The sequence below is a fragment of the Anas platyrhynchos genome, chromosome 9 (assembly GCF_047663525.1).
Source record: "Anas platyrhynchos isolate ZD024472 breed Pekin duck chromosome 9, IASCAAS_PekinDuck_T2T, whole genome shotgun sequence".
NCBI lineage: Eukaryota > Metazoa > Chordata > Aves > Anseriformes > Anatidae > Anas > Anas platyrhynchos.
Window position 1 is genome coordinate 720408 of NC_092595.1, and position 18164 is coordinate 738571.

The 18164-nt window shown below is 42.4% G+C and overlaps 1 protein-coding gene across 2 annotated transcripts in view; it reads left to right on the forward strand.

Annotated features, from left to right (window-relative positions):
* The window catches only part of AADAC (arylacetamide deacetylase), a 29942-nt gene extending 13407 nt beyond the window's left edge, over positions 1-16535 (forward strand). Inside the window, exons 1-5 of one of the 2 annotated variants that reach the window (XM_005023670.6) lie at positions 2833-3043; positions 8911-9133; positions 10193-10262; positions 13538-13709; positions 14659-16535. In XM_005023670.6, the coding sequence (XP_005023727.4) occupies positions 2906-3043; positions 8911-9133; positions 10193-10262; positions 13538-13709; positions 14659-15267 (1212 nt within the window). In that variant the 5' untranslated portion in view covers positions 2833-2905 and the 3' untranslated portion in view covers positions 15268-16535. Of the gene's footprint in view, positions 1-2832; positions 3044-8910; positions 9134-10192; positions 10263-13537; positions 13710-14658 lie in introns of those variants that run through there. The other variant, XM_021275188.4, reaches the window with a different exon arrangement.
* The last annotated feature ends 1629 nt before the right edge of the window (positions 16536-18164 follow it).

The following is an 18164-nucleotide window of genomic DNA, read 5'->3' on the forward strand; positions in this document are numbered from 1 at the left end:
CAACGCGCCCAGCGAGCCCCATAGCGCCTGTCCCGTAGCCTGGGCTGGCTCCAGGGCTGCCCTGGGTCAGCTTGAGGGCGTTCACTGCCCTCCTGCTCTCCTGCAGGTGCTGGTCCATGTGCTGTCAGCTCATCGACCTGCCCCTGTTGTTCAAGATCTGCTTTCAGATGGGGGCTGGCAAAGTTTCCGTGAAATTCCTTCACAGCGTCCTCTCAAGGGTGCTCCGCAGCCCTTTGCTGCTCCATGGAAATCTGTGCTCAAAGCAAACCAGCCTGTACAGGGACCCCCACGGCACAGCCTGGGCAAGCACTGGGTGTCCGTGGTGGGGGTCCCGGGTGGGGCTGGTCAGGGCCGGGGCAGCTGCAGGTGACCATCCCATGCGACCGAAGAGTTGTCATCTGTTGAATGTGTCCCAGTCCAACTTTGGGTATGACAGCAATTCAGACAATCAGTCTACTACATTTGTGTATAGTTCATGCAAATGATATGCAAAATACCACCTTGCAAACAAGCTGGTGGAAAAAATGAAGGCAGCAACGGGGAAGCGAGGTGGCATGGGTCCAAACTGGTGTGTAATAGGGACCTACAAATTGCAGTACAGTTGTGAGAAGAAAGATGCTGAAAGTTTAAAACTTCAAGACTATTTGTCATTTCAAAAGAAGCAGAAAGTTAAAATTATAGGCGTGGAATAAATGTAATGATTGATACATAAAGATAATAAGCTTATACCACCCTTGCATTTTGCTAACAAAGCAAAACAAAGAAACCCACAAACGAGGCCATGATTTATCTTTCCAGAACGTTGATGTGAGGTGCTTTTGTACTCCTGCTTTTTGTACTCCTGCACTCTTGTATCCTAACCCCTGAGCCTGAGTGCCCCAAAACATCTACTGAATCTACATTAAAAACCAAGGAAAAATAATTATTTAGCAATAAAAAGCTAATAACTTTTTCAAACTTACTTGGTCTTTTTCTTTAGAAATATACTGTACTGACAACAGCAGGCCTTAAATGTGCATGAGAGGATTATACTACGGTTTTTGATCAATTTGTTTAGGTCTTGTACTTTGGACTATATAATCATTAAAGCTCAAGTCACAACCAGGTTATACTCAGTTATTTCTCATTTAGATTACACAATATTTCTTTGCTGGACTGCCTTGCAAATACTTCTCTGCTTTGGAGAGATCTGTTTCATGGTGTGTTCTCCTAAAACAAATAGATACCAGGCTGTGCTTTGGAACAGAACTTCATTGATCTGGATGATATTTTCACAGTGATGCAGTGAGTACATAGAATGCAAAACAAGTGGAAGGGAGGTGAAGAGGTATTACTTATATGGGCTTACAACTTACACCTGCTCATTAATTTCTTATTTCCAAACCACAGCTTGAAAATTCAGTCTGATATAGCAATACTATTTTTAGCAGGACTGATTTTTTGAGGTAGCAGGTCATTGTGTGAACTAGCTCATGCAAATCTTTCCATGGCTGTGCAATGTGTCCTGTCAGACAGCCTTGAAGGGCATGGCTCTGTTGCAGAGGATGCTAGCTCCAGGCAGGGCTGTGGTCTGCTTCTATTTCCACTGCAGTTTTAGCCTTGTCTTCTAGTCTATTTGCATTATTACTATTTTTCTTTCTTTCCTTATTTTCTGAAGCAGTAGTAGCTAGCATCTGTGAAAATACAGAAGATATGTAGGGGGGCACACTGAATTATTCTTTTGTTGGTATGTTATGTTCAGGGAGGGGAGCAAAACTAGTTTTTGCTTTAGCAAATGGTGAGTGGTGGGAGACTGATACAACAGAAAACTGGAAGCTGATGGGTAGCAGTGAAGGGTTCTGAAGATTACCCATTGCCTTGGGTAGATGGTGAATTCAATTCATTGTTTACTTTTGCTACTGTATATTAGGGTAAATTGCTGCAACAGTTCACTGGAGAACAAGAAGGCTGGCTGTGCGAGATGAGGAGATTGCAGTATCCAAAAGCTAAGCACTGAGTACATGCCTAAGCCAAAGGTGACTTCAGGGTAAGGACAGCACATAGGGACAATGTGGAAGGAACCTAAACGTTTATGTCTAAAGCGGGACTCTTGCCCACTCCTTGTGTGTGAGAGCTTGTAACATTTTCTTAATGGAATTTTTTCCTATTTTATCTTTCCCAATTCAGTCTGTGTGGCTGTGGTTACCTGTGGGAGATGGATAGAAATCTCTTCATCCTGAGAATAGCAGCAATTAAATCTAGTCTTTCAAATATTACCTAGAAGCCTATCTAGTTTTTCTGCCGCACCTGTTATTACACAACTGATTTGATGTGTTAGCACACGATAAAGGGTGCACTCCTGCCAGAGTGTGTGTTTGTTTGAGAAATGACAGAGGATATATGTGGTTTTTGTCTGATGCTGTTTGGTATCTCTGTAAACTGGGATGTGTTTGAACAGCTATGTTATGATGATAAAGCTAATAGCTCCTGGATATTCAATACATCTCTTTGTCTTTGACTGTCACTTTGCAGCAGCCCTTGGTTCACAAGACCCACCCAGTTCCTTTTTTTTTTTTTTTTTTTCCCCCCAACTGCCTTTTTTCTTCTGAAGCCTTCCTGCTGGTTACTGTTCCGAATGCCAAAAAGAGGGTGACTGCGGTATATGAGCCTTGATGTTTAATCTGGAGTTAAAGTGCTGACTCTATGTGCTTTGAGTGCTTGAATGCCTTGCTAAAGAAATGTGTTTTCTCCCAGCATGGCAGAATAACCTCTGTGCAGAGTGATCAGATGAGAAATCACCTCCTGGGCGGGATCCAAACATAACATGGGATTAACTTTGCCCTATCTGTGTGTGCTGGCTTGTAGCTGCTAAGAGTCAGTGAGAGCGCTTAATCTGATCAGTCCTGAAGAAAAGTTCACGTAGAACATGGGGGCTAAACTGCTGTGCTTCTGCCTCGCCTCTGCCCTTGTCTCATACTACATCTATACCCCCATCCCAGAGAACATCGAGGAGGGCTGGAAGGTGATGCTCGTAACCTCTCTGTTTAGGACCGTTGGGCATGCGGTGAGTTCAGACCTCTCTTTGGTACGGGCTCAGGAGAGCACGCTGGCTTGGGGAGAGACAGATCCAGAGCAGTGGATGTTATCAGTGGCTCTGTGGGCAATAGATACATGGCAATACATACCTGTAATACATGTATAATATAAGGCAGTATATAGGGCAGTAGTATCTGAAATTGAGCCCTGAACTTTGTGTGGCTGACTATAAAGAGACTGTTAGAAAAGGTTAACGGCACAGTCTCGGAAAAAAAGGACAATGGGGGTAACTAGAGATGTGATATATAATGTGAATATGGATATGTAAATGCAAACAAGTGTATTTTGTGGTATGGTCCTTTGCAGCTGAAACACTGCCCCTTGAACTTTGTGTGTCACAGAACCTGGATATTGAGCAACCTCAGAAATGTTATGTTGGATGTCAGCAGAGGGAAAGCTAGAGTACTTTGTAGCTGCTGTTACCTTTGTGGTTTCATAGAAATCTACTGATAGCATGAGCCTAAAAATAAACAAAGCTAATTAGAGGAGTGTTAAAGTTAGAGCAGGAAGATTTTTTTTGTTTGTATGTTTGTTTTTAAACTGATGTGAACTAACCATAATTTGGCTTAAAAAAAAAAAAAAAAAAAAAAAGGGTTTCTGGCTAAGCAGCACAGAACCATATGCTGCAGTCTGGAAAGGAAGTGGTATTATACCCTGTCTGCAGTTGCATGGTAATATTTACTGGCAGTGTGGTCCTTATGTTGTTCCATGCTATTTTTACATATTACAGCCTTGGATTCTGCTTCATTTCAGTCATTTTGTGCAGCTATTTCATACGTATTTAAATAATTAGCAAACCTGTACACAAAGCATAGGTAGGTTCTGTAGTTCCCACCTCTGAAGTACATTGCACTGGGAGCTGTTTTGAATCCAGCCTGCCCCCAACACGCAGCCGTGGCTGCAGCACTGTGACCATGCTAAAACCAAGGTCAAAGATGAAGGTTAGCGGGGAACAGGGGCACTCAGTGTTGCAGACATCTTTCTGGGAGGCTGCTTTTTTCTCCACCATAAAAATCCATTGAAAGGAGGCTTTAAGGAGCCATGGGAGAGGTTTCTAGTTTTGCTTGACAGGTGCTCCTGAAATGCTTGCTTGCTGTGGACCCAAAGGCTCGGGCTGTGCTTAAAAGTGAATGATGATGAGTCAAGCTGGGCAATGGTTTTCAGTCCTGTTCTGTCACCAACTCTTTCATTTCTGCATTTCTTCTCTACTTCCCACTGGTATTACAAGAATTCTTAATTGATTCCTAAAGGTGGGATTAATCAGGTGTTGGGAAAATGCTTGAAAGCTGTTTTCTGTTGTGAAAGAGTATAAAATCATATAACATCATTTTCAAATACAAAGCTGTTGATTTCTGTAAGACTTTTGATATAGGGGCAATCTGCTATTCATCTACTCATTTTTCTCAGAAGCAGGAGAAATGCAGAAAAATCCATGCTTAATGCGTTTATTCATCTGTTAATTATGTCACTAATGAAATGTGCCAGTGGTGGGTATCCTTAATGCAGCTTCGAAGGCTTATGTACGGCTGTGCACACAGGAACAGTGTGATCACTGGAAATAGTTCGTGGGCCCCTGCAGAGCTCCTGGGCCGAGCACCGTGGCTGTGGTGGCGGGGATGTGCCAAGCAGGGTGGGCTTCCCCCTCCCTGTGCTCAGCTGCGGGGAGAACAGCGGCGTGTACGGAACAGCCATGTGCCTCGCTGAGGGAAGAGGGGCAGCTGCCAAGCATGTAAAGACCCTCCTGACAACTGTACGGTCATGGAACTGAGCATTACCTCTGCCAGCTTTTGATATGCTGGCTTGCTTCTTCCCCTTTTAAATCCTCTTTTGGAGGTAGTCTATAAAAAAATGTCTATAGATAGTTCATTTCGGTAACAACGCTTTGTGCCTGGTCATTTGGTCAAACCTGTAGCCTTCAGCACGGCAGTGCCAAGTGCTCAGGAAGCAGATGCAGGCTCTTTCAGTGCTGGAGCGTTTTGTGTTTTCACTTTTAAATGGAATTGGTGTTTTCCCTGGCTGTTGCATTAGCTGCCCGTTAAACCGAAGTCCGCTATCAGTAGCAGTGGTGTTGAGCAAGCATGTTTTATAACTGTGCTCAGATCTCAAGCAGAACCATAATCCTGTGGGGCTTTGACAAAGATAGCTTCCTTGGAGTTTTTAAGATGTCTGTAAAGCTTCCTAAATACATTCTGAATGGTCATCCGATTACAGGGCAACAATTTGTAATCACTTAATTGTAGCTCTGGATTTGAAGAGACCACCTATTTTAGTCTAAATCCCTCAGTTTCATTTGAGGAAGGGGAAATAATACTGCCACCATTGAAAACTCCTGCCCAGGAGGGTCTCCTGTTGAAGCTCCCACAGTGATATACAACAAAAGCTGTCAAATAGCAGATCTCAGTCCTCTTCCTTGCTTTAAAAGGTACCTGAGAGCTGTCCAGATTCTGATCTCTGAATTGTCTCTGATTTTGGGCTTCTTGACCCAGACTCCCAGTGCTGTCAGAGGGTTCCATCATGTGGGGTCTTCACTCACTGCAAGGTGTTCGCTCTCTACATCGGCACTGTGCTGTGGATGAACAGCTGATGTGCATAAAGCCTGTGCTGGTTCCAGGCCTCTTTTGAAATCTGTGATTTCAAAATCAGCATTGCAGTAGGTACTGGAGGTCCCAGAGGCAAGTCAGAGGCTCACGATTAGATTTTGCAGCTGGTTGACATGTGGAGGATTTCAGCTGGGTGAGGTTTCACTGGTACAACCAGCCTGTGGCACACAGGAGATCCCACTTGTACAAATCCTATTACAGAAGAGAGGCTGGGAATGTCTCAGTTTGCGTACTTATAACAAATCAAGCCTGCTTGCTATCTAGATGGGGAATAGCCTATGACAATAAACTGGCTATTTTCTGTTTGGTAACAAAATTCTTCACATTTTCAGGCAGTACAATATGCACATAATATAAAATGTATGCACTGTATAAATTGCAAGACATCTTTCTTCATAGCTAAATGTTTCCCTAGCTGCAGCACTGCGAAATCCCCCAAAGCTTTCTCCATTATTTGTCTTGCTGCTCAGAAGCAGTGAAATCCTTATCTGAGTTCTGTACAGCCCATCTCACAAACATTGCCTGGCTTCATGCTCAGCTGTCAGAATGCTTCACCTGGAGGGGTGCCTCCACCTGAATTATCGCCAGTTCAGATGAGTAAGACATTAAAATAACGTTAGGTTCTCTGCCTGCCAAAGCACAACTTGTCTATACGGTGTTTTTTTTTGTTTGTTTGGTTGGTTGGTTTTTGTTTTGTGTTTGTTTGTTTGTTTTTGTGTGTATGTGTTCTTTTTCTTTGTTGTCATGTAAGGACCCCAACATGAACACAAAAATTAACTGGCTACCTGTGTTAGAAAGCAACTGTGAAAAATGATTTCTGAGGCATAAGGAACAGAAAAAAAAACTAAAGTGGTTAGTTTTTCTCTTAGTCTGTAACATGCATTAACCTCGGATCTGTGACAATGAGAATTTTCAGATGAAAGCATGATTTCCTTCTGACTTTCATTCTTGAGGGAATTGCTACCATCATGTGGGAGTCTTTCACAAGCTCAGAGGAATTACGACAGAATTCACTTTGACCTGTATAGTTAATTTTACAAGATGCTAATCCTAAGGGAAAATACTACAACTAAGAAACACTTAAGTAAACTGTGTAATCTCTATAGATAAAAAGTTTTGGCGTGTGTACATATCTGTCTTCATTGAGCTTATAAAATGTAGAAAATTATGATTTTATGTATATATATAACCATTTACAGCAACCATAATCAGAAAATAAGACCATATTCAATTCCAGTTTATTACTATGACTTGTATGGTATGAAAGCAGTTCTAAAGCTTTGCTTTTGAAGCAGGGAACATCTCAGGAGGAAAACAAAATATTCCGAATATTGTAAACTTATAGAATGCAGCAAATGTTGTTGTTTTCTCACAGAAAGCTAGTCAAAGTTATCAGTGCAGTTATGGGATTATTTATGCCTGTTCAAACAAATAATTGTATGCTGACCTGAAACTTAGGTAAGTTCTCCTATTGTCACAGAACATCAGCCTTTCAGTTTTCAGATGTTTAACTAGAATATGTACAAGAGCAGTGCACGTTATACCAAAAGGTAATGTAAATTGGTTTGAAATTTCTGATTTTGCTTGAAATGAGAAATCTGAGTTCTTAGTCCACTTTCAGACACCCAGATAGCAAATGGCTTTCAAGCAAATTTAAAATTGTATTCTTTAATACCCTTTGTTTGTCTTAAATAAAACCCAACAACAACAAAAAAGCAACAAAAACCTCTTCCTTAATGTATTAGATAATATAATTCTTCCAAATATGATCTTTAAATAAAAAATTAAGCATCTTTCACAATATAGAAAATGAAACCTTTTTTTCCATTATGACGTTACTCTTTTGTCATTTTTTTTTGTATTTCCAGAATACATTTCAAATATCTTATAAGCGATGTGAGAAGTAAGTTTCCTTAAAACACCATTTAATCTAATGAAAAATATATTTTTTAAAAAAAAAAATTTATGTATGTTCAAACTCTGGCCACATCTGTATTTGTAGCAATTCTCCCAAGGCAGCTGTGAGGAAACGTGGCACCTCCTTTGGTGTGTGACTGGTTTTGGAATGAGTAGCTAAAATCTGCATTCCTGGCACAGTTGGTAGCAAATGCCCTTAGGAATGTTTTTGCTTAGATTCACTGTGATATACAAAGGATTGCATACAACCTAAAGCCAACACAATTCTTGAAAAGTGTTTTAAGTTCAAGCTATAAAATAGTCTGTGAATAAGAGGATTCTAAAATGTTTTAATCCATGTAAATTGTCATGATATTAGAGAAGCCAAAGGTGATAAATATGCTTTTGAAGCTTTCAGAATGCCAGCAGATTTCCTTGTTAGGTCTTGTTTTTTTGTTTTTATTTTATTTAGCATCTTAAAATAATTGTGAACTAATCTAGAATCACAGGATTTCATAATAAATGTTTCGGAACACGACTTTCAAAGGAAGCTGCTTTAACAGTAATAACGGTTGGCAGTTCCCAACTCCCTGGAGCACGTCATTTTTCTGTTAGGAAGTTTCCATGAAGTCTGTTTGGAAAGCTTTCCCTGCCCTTCCCACAGCTGCCACACACCTGCACTTTGACCTCCTGCTTTTCCCACCTTGGAGGTGCCAAAGGTTCCAGCCTTGCTGTACAGCCGAGCTAGGGTCAAGATTCCTGGGAAAAAGGACCTTTCTAAAAGCATTAATTTATGGATATTCTCAAGAGTAGTGCATTTATTGGGCAAACAGCTACTGGTTAACATCATCCTAATTTCCCCTCTTGGTGCAGGGTCCTCTGCTGGCCTAGTGGAATTTCTCTTCTGGTCAGAGACTTTGTGGGAATTCATGGTCTGCCCTGACACAGGCTGCTCGTTGAGCAGACTCTTGTATGGGGTCTGGGGAGGCTTCAATTGATTCTGCTTTCTTCTAGATCCTCTGTCACGTCCTTGTCCATCAAGGCTTCCAGTCAGCTCATCCCAGTTCATACCTGGTATCTTAACAACACCAAGCAGCCATGTCCCCCAGGCTGCCTTGGAGGCACTTCTGGGACTGAGTTTCATGTTGAAATAGCAGGAGAGAAGGGAGTTGAACAGCTTGGACTGGGCAGCATTGACAGCCTGAGTTAGCAACATTTGGCTTAGGGACTTCTGCAGCAACTTTATAGACTTGTGCAACGTTAAGTGGCTTTATGGAAGTGTGACCTTGGAGTGACTAAGACTGTTTAAAATACTGTTTTCTCTTCTCTTGGGCTTTAGGCTGAGGTTGCCGATCGGCTGGGTATGATGCACTACATGGAAGTTATGAGGCTGATCACAGTTGCTGAACACGTTGCACCGACCTCTGATGAGAACGTCACCGTGACAGACACGGAGTTCAGCAACGTGGCCGTCCGCCTGTATCTGCCCAGGAAGCCAGCCAGTGGGCTGAGGAGGGCAGTGATCTACTTTCATGGTGGAGGATGGTGTGTAGGGCAGGCAGGTAAGCTCGGTGGCCCAATTGCAACAGAGAGGATTGGAGGCTGGTATTTCACCAGTTTAAATGCAACAGCTTAGGAGAGGGTGGTCATTGTGATGAGTACAAACAACTGGTTCAGCGGTCTACTTCTGCCATGGTATTTTATGTGCAGCTACTAGCATGGTTAGGGCGTTTTAGTTGGAGAGAAGAGCAAAACTGAGTATCTTCAGGGAAAACAAACAAACAAAAAATCCTCCTCTCCATGTAAGGACAAAAAAAGAAATGGAAATCAAACGGGGATGCAGTGACTAAGGGTCTTTCATTCCCAGTAGCTTGATTTTCCGGAGTTTCCCCATACCTCTTGCTCCAGGAAGGGCATAGAGTATTTATTGTCCCCTGAAATCTATTTTAGGGAGTTTTGATGTATCAGAAGTCATCTATTACTTTTTCTTTCATTCTCATGAATGTGCTTCTAGAAGGGCAAGCACATTTCTTGTGCTTCGGTTACAATTGTGCTGTCAATATTCATCTCATGTTCGGTGTTCTTCCTCATTAACTCCAACAGGGTTTTCTAAAATGTTTTAATTGTGTGCTATGCTTTAGTTATTATTATTTCATGGGAATGTTTCATGTTCTATCTCAAGCCCAGTCACGTCCTCCCCTAGAGCATATCCTCTGCTTCTCGTTGCCGTAGTTCAGTGCTGTACATAAACGGACAAGTTATCATCATTGGCCATCACCCAAACTGGCATCAGAGCTATAGTAGATATGACTGAAGTTCCCAACAACCAAGCCATAGCTCACTTAAGTTGTTGTGCTGCTTGTTTCTTGCATTGTGTACTGCTTGGAGGCTTAAATAATGTATCATATATTTTTTTCCATGCTTAATCCTATTGGATAGCATTGAAGTGATGGCTGGATCTCTTGTCCCATTCACACTTTGAGATAAACCCACGTGTGCCACAGTCACATTACGCTGCTGCAGAGTCACCTGAAAGTTTCTGCCAAGAGGAAGATGTAGCTGTATGTGTATTTGTTCTTAAATGCACTGAAATATATTTTAAGTGACTCATTTCATTTCAGGCATGAAATCCTATGATCTTCTGTCAAGGTGGACTTCAAGCCAGTTAGATGCTGTGGTCGTATCAGTCGAGTAAGAGATTCTCCTTCCAGATCAAATGAGGGTTTGGAATAAGTTAATCTATTTCCATTTAATTTTGCAATGTATTTTATTTTGATCATGTGCTTTTCTTCTAGTTTTAAGTATTTGTAAACAAAAGCTGTCAAGGTTGAAGTGGTGAATTGTGATCGGTGGTTATTTTGGATATTGCTTTTTGATGTTGGGTGGGTAATAAATCCTGTCTCCAGGATAGGCAGATAATTCCCATTGCTGTGGGCTCAGACAAATAGCAAGCGTTCACTAGCTAGGACAGATGCTAGCTGTCCTTTCTGTTTTTATTAACAGCAGGAAGTAACATCTGCAGTGTTTGATCTCCTTGCTCTTTTGTATAAACAGTAATACTAAAATCATCTGCTTGGTATTCACTAGTAACTTTTAAAAGGGGATTTTAATTTTCGGTCATTCTCGAATTATATCAGATAGCTTTTGTGTTGCTGGGCAAACCACCTGAGCAACATCTCTATTGATTACAGCTGTATGCAAAGAGAAAAACAGTGCAGGTAATTCAAGATATCTTTCTTGAATTGCTTTTGGTGCAGACTTCCTGCTGCACTAGTAAACAGGCTTGTCCTGCTAGATCCTGTTGTTGCTGACATAATTACATTGTCTATTTAAGAAAAAGGGTTAACAAGCACTCCATTAACTTATTAAAGCTGGTTTATGCTCCAACTCAAGTTTTGATAGGAACCAAATCATTCAGCTGAGGAATTACTCCTCCTCTAAACCCCAGCATATATTGATAACATTTTTGGATAAAAAATGAAGGGCCATGGAACTGTGTTTCAAAGAAGGGGTGTGGAGATAACAACAGCCATTGCTTTGCTGAGGGGAAGTCCTGTCTGGTGGACCAAGGACGGTGCCCTGAGTTACTTTCTGGCACCCCTCAGTGCAGCGGGGCAGGCAGCAGGAGCATGATGGTGCCCAGAGCAGGTCACGGCAAGCAGCCTGTCCCCAGCCAAGGTCCCTGCTCTGCTCTGCGCCAGCATGGGCAGCTGTGGGCACCACAGGAGGAACACTGCATTCCCTACTCCTTTACAGAAGCACTTCCCTGCCGAGTAAAAGGTTTGGAGGCATCTTAGGGCAGGTTGTCCCAGCCTCTCCAGCGCTGCTTGCTTTCCTTTTGTTGTTCAGATTCTGAAAGTTGTTCAGAAATTCAAATTCTGGTGTGAAGTGGTGCAGGAACATGGTCACTTCCCACTCAGCAGATTTGCTCCTGGTGTGTATCACAGAACCATAGAATCATTCAGGCTGGAGAAGACCTCTCAGATCCTCTAGTCCAACCTTTAACCTAGTACAGTCACGTCCACCACTAAACCGTGCTACTGAGTTCTACATCCACACGTTTCTTGAAGACCTCCAGGGATGGTGACTCAACCACTTCCCTGGGCAGCCTGTTCCAGTGCCACACAACCCTTTCAGTAAAGAAATTTCTCGTAATATCCAACGTAAGCTCCCCACTGGTTAAACTTGAGGTCATTTCCCCTCATCTTATCACTTGGTGCATGGAAGAAGAGCCCGATCCCCAGCTCTCTGCAACCTCCTGTAAGGTCTCTCCTGAGCCTTCTTTTCTCCAAAAGAAACAGCCCCAGCTCCCTCAGTCACTCCTTGTAAGACTTGTTCTCTAGACCCTTCACCAGCTTCATTGCCTTTCTCTGGACACAGCACTCGAGGTGCAGCCTCACCAGAGCTGAGCACAGGGGGACAATCGCTTCCCTGGTCCCACTGACCACACGATTTCTGACACAAGCCAGGATGCTGTTGGCCTTCTTGGTCACCTGAGGACACTGCTGGCTCATGTTTAGCCAGCTGCCAACCAATACCCCCAGATCCCCTTCTGCTGGGCAGATTTCCAGCAACTTTTCAGGCACTTTCCAGCCACTCTTCCCCTAGCATGTGGCATTGCATGGAGTCATTGTGCACCAAGTGCAGGACCTGGCACTTAGCCTTGTTAAACTTCATATGGTTGGCCTTGCCCAACTGTATCATTTTGCATTAGAGTGACTAGAGTAAATTTTACTGATTTTTTTTTTTTTCATTTTATTTCTTTGCTGAGCCAAAACATCTGCAGGAAAACACCAGAGTTGCTTACTTTTCATAGGCCAGCAGAATTTACTGAGTTTTATAAGTTACACCTTTATGGTTCCACTTACATGTACATTTTTTTTATTACAGTGCTGGGCCACAGCAACAAACAAAAGCAAAACAGAACAAAGCAAACAAACAAACAAAAAAACTGGCTCATGAAGGCTGATACTATGAACTAGTTGAAGATGATTTGACTTTACAACACGAAACACAGTGATATAAAAAAAATGACAATATGCATAGAGAGGTACAACATAATCAAAGTGATGTTCTGGTGAAACTGATCATCACAGGAGTGTTTTTGATGGTGCACAGCAGGGCTGCAATAAAAGGAGATTGCAACAGTGTGATTATAAAATGAGTAGAATCTGTAGAGTGTTGTTGCTGTTTGGGTTGCAAAAGAATGGAGATGGCTGTATGGGAGGAATCTGCTTGATGCAGGCGTTTTCTTTATGTAAGACCCTGGAGCAGGTCCAAATCCAATATTGTTGATGTTATTGAATGATACTGAAAGTTATTGGATGTTGTTGCTGAGTGGGGAGGTCCTGGGGAATATTTGTTGGAAGGAGAAGAGTTTTTAGACTTAGAGGTCTACTTAGATACTTAGTGAAGCATAAGGAGAAAAAGGCAGATTGTTGTTATTTGTATTAGCTGCAGTATTTTAAGGAGTAAACTGTAGGATAAAAATATCCTAGATATCTTAGACAGAAAACACAACTCCCTCCACAAATCCATGTGGATATTTCATTGAAATCTATAACGACATAAAATGCTTTCCACAAGTATCTCCAGTATTCATAGAAGCAGAACGGTTTGGGTTGGAAGGGACCTTAAAGATCGTTTAATTCCAACCCTGCTGTGGGCAGGGATACTTCCCACCAGACCACACTTCTCCAAGCCCCATCCAGCCTGGTCTTGAGCACCTCAATGAATGGGGCATCCACCGCTTCTCTGGGCAACATGTTCCAGTGTCTCACTACCCTTGTAGCAAATAATTTATTCCTAATAACTAATCTATATCTATCCTCTTTTAGTTTCAAACCATTATCCCTTGACCCAACACAACAGTCCCTGACAAAGAGTCCCTCTCCAGCTTTCTTGTAGTCCCCCTTAACGTATTGGAAGACTGCTATTGAATAACGTATTTCTGCTTGTCTCAACAGTTACAGGTTGGCACCTAAATACCATTTTCCAGTTCAATTTGAAGATGTGTATTCAGTGACAAAGTTCTTCCTCCAAAGCAGTGTGCTCTCCCAGTATGGGGTAGACCCAAACAGGGTCTGTGTTGCAGGAGACAGTGCAGGTGGCAACTTAGCTGCAGCTGTGGTACAAAAGGTGAATGTCTTGTTTTCTAGCTCAATACGCGTTGTTTTTTTTTTTTTTTTTGTGTTGTTTGTTTGCTTGCTTTTTTTTTTGTGTGTGTGTTTTTTTTTTTTTTTTTATTTTTGTAATTTCATGACTAGTTAGAAAAGAACGAACAAACAAAAAGAAACAGAAACAACCAGCTCTGCTTATAACAAGTGGACCTTCCAGATATCTTTCATAGTTGGTATAAATGGGTTGCCATGCAGCCTGCAGGACTCTGAGGTTTCTGAGTTTCCAATTAAGCAAATTTACTTTATTCATTTAATGGCATCAAACCATCTTTAAGTAAATTTTAACTGGCTTAGGTTTATTGTTTGGACAGGGAATTTGAGAAATTTGACTCATACAGCTAAATAATGGCAGGGGTGAAAAAAAGACAGTGTTAGTGTCACTTGATCACAAGCAGTTTCAGTGCCTTTTGCACTTCTTATTCAACTTTATGTAAGTCAGTATGGTATTGTTATTCTTGAAGGTGTTCAGATTGTAATGAATCTTGCCTGGAAAGGTTAAGAATTATGTGAAATGGTTAAATGAACTTTAGAAATCTTCAAGTTTTAAGCTATAGGAATAGGAATTTTCTATAGGTAGAGAAAATTTAGAAAAAATGTGTTATTACTTAAGAAAATGTCAATACTTCAGAAAATCTCAATGCTTCAAAAATAATGTTAAACATTGTCCTTCAATATAAGAAATGAGATGAAATTATATTTAATGTTTGAGAATTTTTAATACAACATTCTGTTTTAGGCGATTTGCCTATGAATTTAGAATTTCTTTTAAATTATCCTGCTTTAACTGGCAATCTTATTTTTCTTACATTATAAAATGTGTGCCTTAATTCTCTACTTTGAAGGTGTTATGTCAGTGACAGAATCAACTCTTTTTAACTGACTTTGTGTAATTATTATTTTTTTTACAGCTGCTAGAGGACTCTGAAGTCACAACTAGACTTAAAGCACATGTTTTGCTTTATCCTGCTCTTCAAACCCTTGACCTGAATTTGCCATCTTATCAACAAAATGAAAATGGCCTAATTTTACCCAAATCACTTATGGTCAGGTTCTGGAGTGAATATTTTACTTCTGATTCCTCTCTCAGGGAAGCAATGACCTCCAACAGTCATGTCCCAGCTGAATCAGGACATTTGTTTCAGTTTGTAAACTGGAGTAATTTGCTACCAGAAGAGATGAAAAAAGATTACGTTTACACCAGTCCTGTTTTTGGAAGCTCCGAGCTTGCAAAAAAGTACCCTGGGTTTCTGGATCCGAGAGCGGCCCCGCTGCTGGCTGAGGATGCCAGGTTACGTGGGCTGCCCCCTACCTACGTCCTCACATGCGAGTACGATGTCTTACGGGATGATGGAGTTATGTATGTCAGTCGCCTCAGGGCAGCAGGAGTTCGAGTCACACATGATCATGCCAAGGACGCTTTCCATGGGGCTCTGATGTTTGTATCAAGTCCAGCTAATCTACCTGTAGGGAACAGGTTGAGAAACAGATACATTGCGTGGTTAAATGAAAATCTATAACTTGAGAAGGGTGCTTGAGTATGCCTGGCTCATCACGGATGAAATTGAGATGTGTAGGAAAATGGAGACGATGTGAGATTTTGGGTGTGATTGCCATGTTCATTTTGTTGCCCTGCAGTGTCTGCATTACAGCATTTCTCATCATCTCCGGCAGGGAAATCAGTTTGATTCATCCTATGTGTTCTTTCAGTGTTTTCTTCTGAGCTTAAAACAAAGTGACTGCCCTGGGATTTCTCTCCTGGCCAAGGCCAAAAGGGTTGTTGTGCCTGACCCTGCCTCTGCACAGCCGCCTGGGCCTGAGGAACCCCTGGCTGAGCTCCGCTGCTTGCACTGCAGGCTCGGCTGGTGTGGAGTGTAGGACGTGAGGTTGGTTTTCTCACTTCTTCCTATTTCAATGTCGTGGCAATAGGCTTGTGCAAATGTGCAGCGTAGCCATTTGCACACAAAAGGCAATCTGAGGCCACTTGTTTCCTGCCCCCTCGTCCAAGGGGTGTGCTGGCGAGGACCCTGTGCTGCTGTGGGCAGATGGTGCGAGCAGAGGTGCAGAGACCAGATCTCATGTAACAAAAGGCAGTTTGCTTGTGAAACACTGTCCACTGCACGTCTGGTGTCTGTGCTGTTGTCCCTGCAGCACAGTTCAAGGTAAGCACTAGAGAACTGAAGGGGATGGCTGTGGTAGAGTGCAAATATTAAAAATATGCATCGCTCTTACTCAGTAATTACCTTCATTAAGCTCTGTACTAGAAGGAAATAGTGTAACAGAACAGCACTGGATGCCCATCAGATAAAGAAAGACTGCAAAGGTCCTAGCCTTAAAGTAACACTGCTGTGTAATTATGTTCTACTTACTAAACAAGGATAATTAGAACACATAATACTTAAAGCTGTTTAGTAACTTTTGCATATGAATTTTTAAAATGAAATTAACTTAGCAGTATTGTAGGCTTGAAGAAATACAATTTAGTTCTGTCTTGAACAAATATCCTCAATAGAAATGTGTTCTGTATTAAGCACAAGTATGAGAAGTTGTGAATGAGTGCGCATATTGATTAGCTATTGATTTTAGGTAGATCGCAAAATACCAAAAATACTTCTAACATCCTGTTTCGTCTTTTGCGTAAAAGATTGAATCTGCAAGAATACTGTTTTTTTCTTGTTGTTTGTTTCCAACTGTGTATACAGCCTGTTCAGATGGAATTGTCAGATTGCTGTATTTTTCATCTTCATTATGTTGAATATAAACATTAAACTTTTCTGATTACAGTGTACTTCTTGTTGTTCATGTATTCCTTTTATTAGAAAAGAATAACAAACATCCTTTAGTAAACACAGTAAGTTAGGGTATTTCCAGTGCTGCAAATGTCAGTAGGATGAAACACGTTGGCTTTTATTCAGTTAGGTGATCCTTTCTCTGAGTCTTGCTGTTTTATTCTTACTGATTTATTCTTTCTCCCATACAAGCAGCAAAAAAAGACGGGCTTAAGAGAACATTTAGAGAGGGAAGTTACTTCCTTTGCATCAGAGGGGGATGTGCCCAAGCCCAGGGTGTGGAAGCAGGCATCCATCCCCACCTTATGCTGCTGTTGCTGCATTTTGGCTGTGTTTCCCTTTTCCATGGGCACCACTGTGCTGGGCCCCTGGAGCCCTGTGCTGCACGGGGGATTCTGAGCGAGGGTCTGGGTGCCCGAGGCCTCCTGCCTGCATCCCGAGCCTTGCAGGGGGGCTGTGGTGTGGGGCAGCCTGTTGGGAGCTGCCGGAGGAGCTGCAGCTGTGGAGCCTTGCCTCCGCTCAGTTTCTTTGGTCAATGCTCATGAGAGGAGACACGTAGGGAAGTGATCAGCAGGGGAGGCAGGCTGGCCATCAGCAGGTGGTTATCACTGAGAAGGGAGTGTGGAGAGGTGGTGGAGAAGGGGGAGTTGTGCCTTAATGCAGCGTGGTTAAACATGGGGAGTGCGAATGTGCAGGCATCGAGGAGATAAAGCAGTAAAGGTGTTGGCAAGGAGAAGAGTGAGACACCTCTAGAAATGACCGTTCTTACCTTTGGGAAGGCTTTGTGCCTGCAAGGTAGGAGAAAATCTTTTTTTAAGCAAGAGGGCTAGCAGCGTTACCAAACTTGCTGTGGATGCTTTGGCTGGAATGTGCTGGGAGCAAGGAGCGAGCGAGGCTCCCTCTAAGGGCTAAGGGCTGCCCAAGGAGCTGGGCTGGCATGCTGCGGATCCCACCAAGAGGGGCAAGCCTCATGCTGGCCTCAATGCCAGCAGAGGACAGAGCGTGCACCACGGCCGTGCGGCACCCTGCGGACAGGGACCTGCCCCAGCTGCGTGTCCCAGCTGCTGCGCACTGCTCCGGACACAGCTACATTGGCGGCAGCAAAAACTGCTGCAGAGACACATGTTAATCCAGGTATGCCTTATTGGCAAACCTACTGGAAGCCGATGTGACTACAGAGGCCGATATGGTTAGTCCCTGTGACTAACAGCTTTGTGAAGTCTGTGGCCTCAGGATAACCAGGGCTAGGGAACTGTGCTCAGAAAGAGAACGAATCTATACAGTATTCATAGATGCATTTAACTGGGACAAACGTGGAAAAACAGTGATATTAAGCAAATTAACAATTTTTTGAAAGGTATTTTTCTTTGAGATAATTTTTCTTTCCTGTACTTTTTTCATGCTCGTAACGCTGAGGATTAAAGCTATGAAAAATGAATACCCCCGTGCAACAAATCGGGTGTATTCACAGCCAGAAGGGCGGAGCTGTTTGTAGTCAAAAGCAGTGGCTTTTGTATTCCTGGTCCTGAAACTGGTGGTCACCGGCACATGAAGACTGCTCATCTTCCCTGAAAATTGCTTTATCATGCAGCAGTGGCGTGTAACTCTATTTGCAAACGCACCCGAGT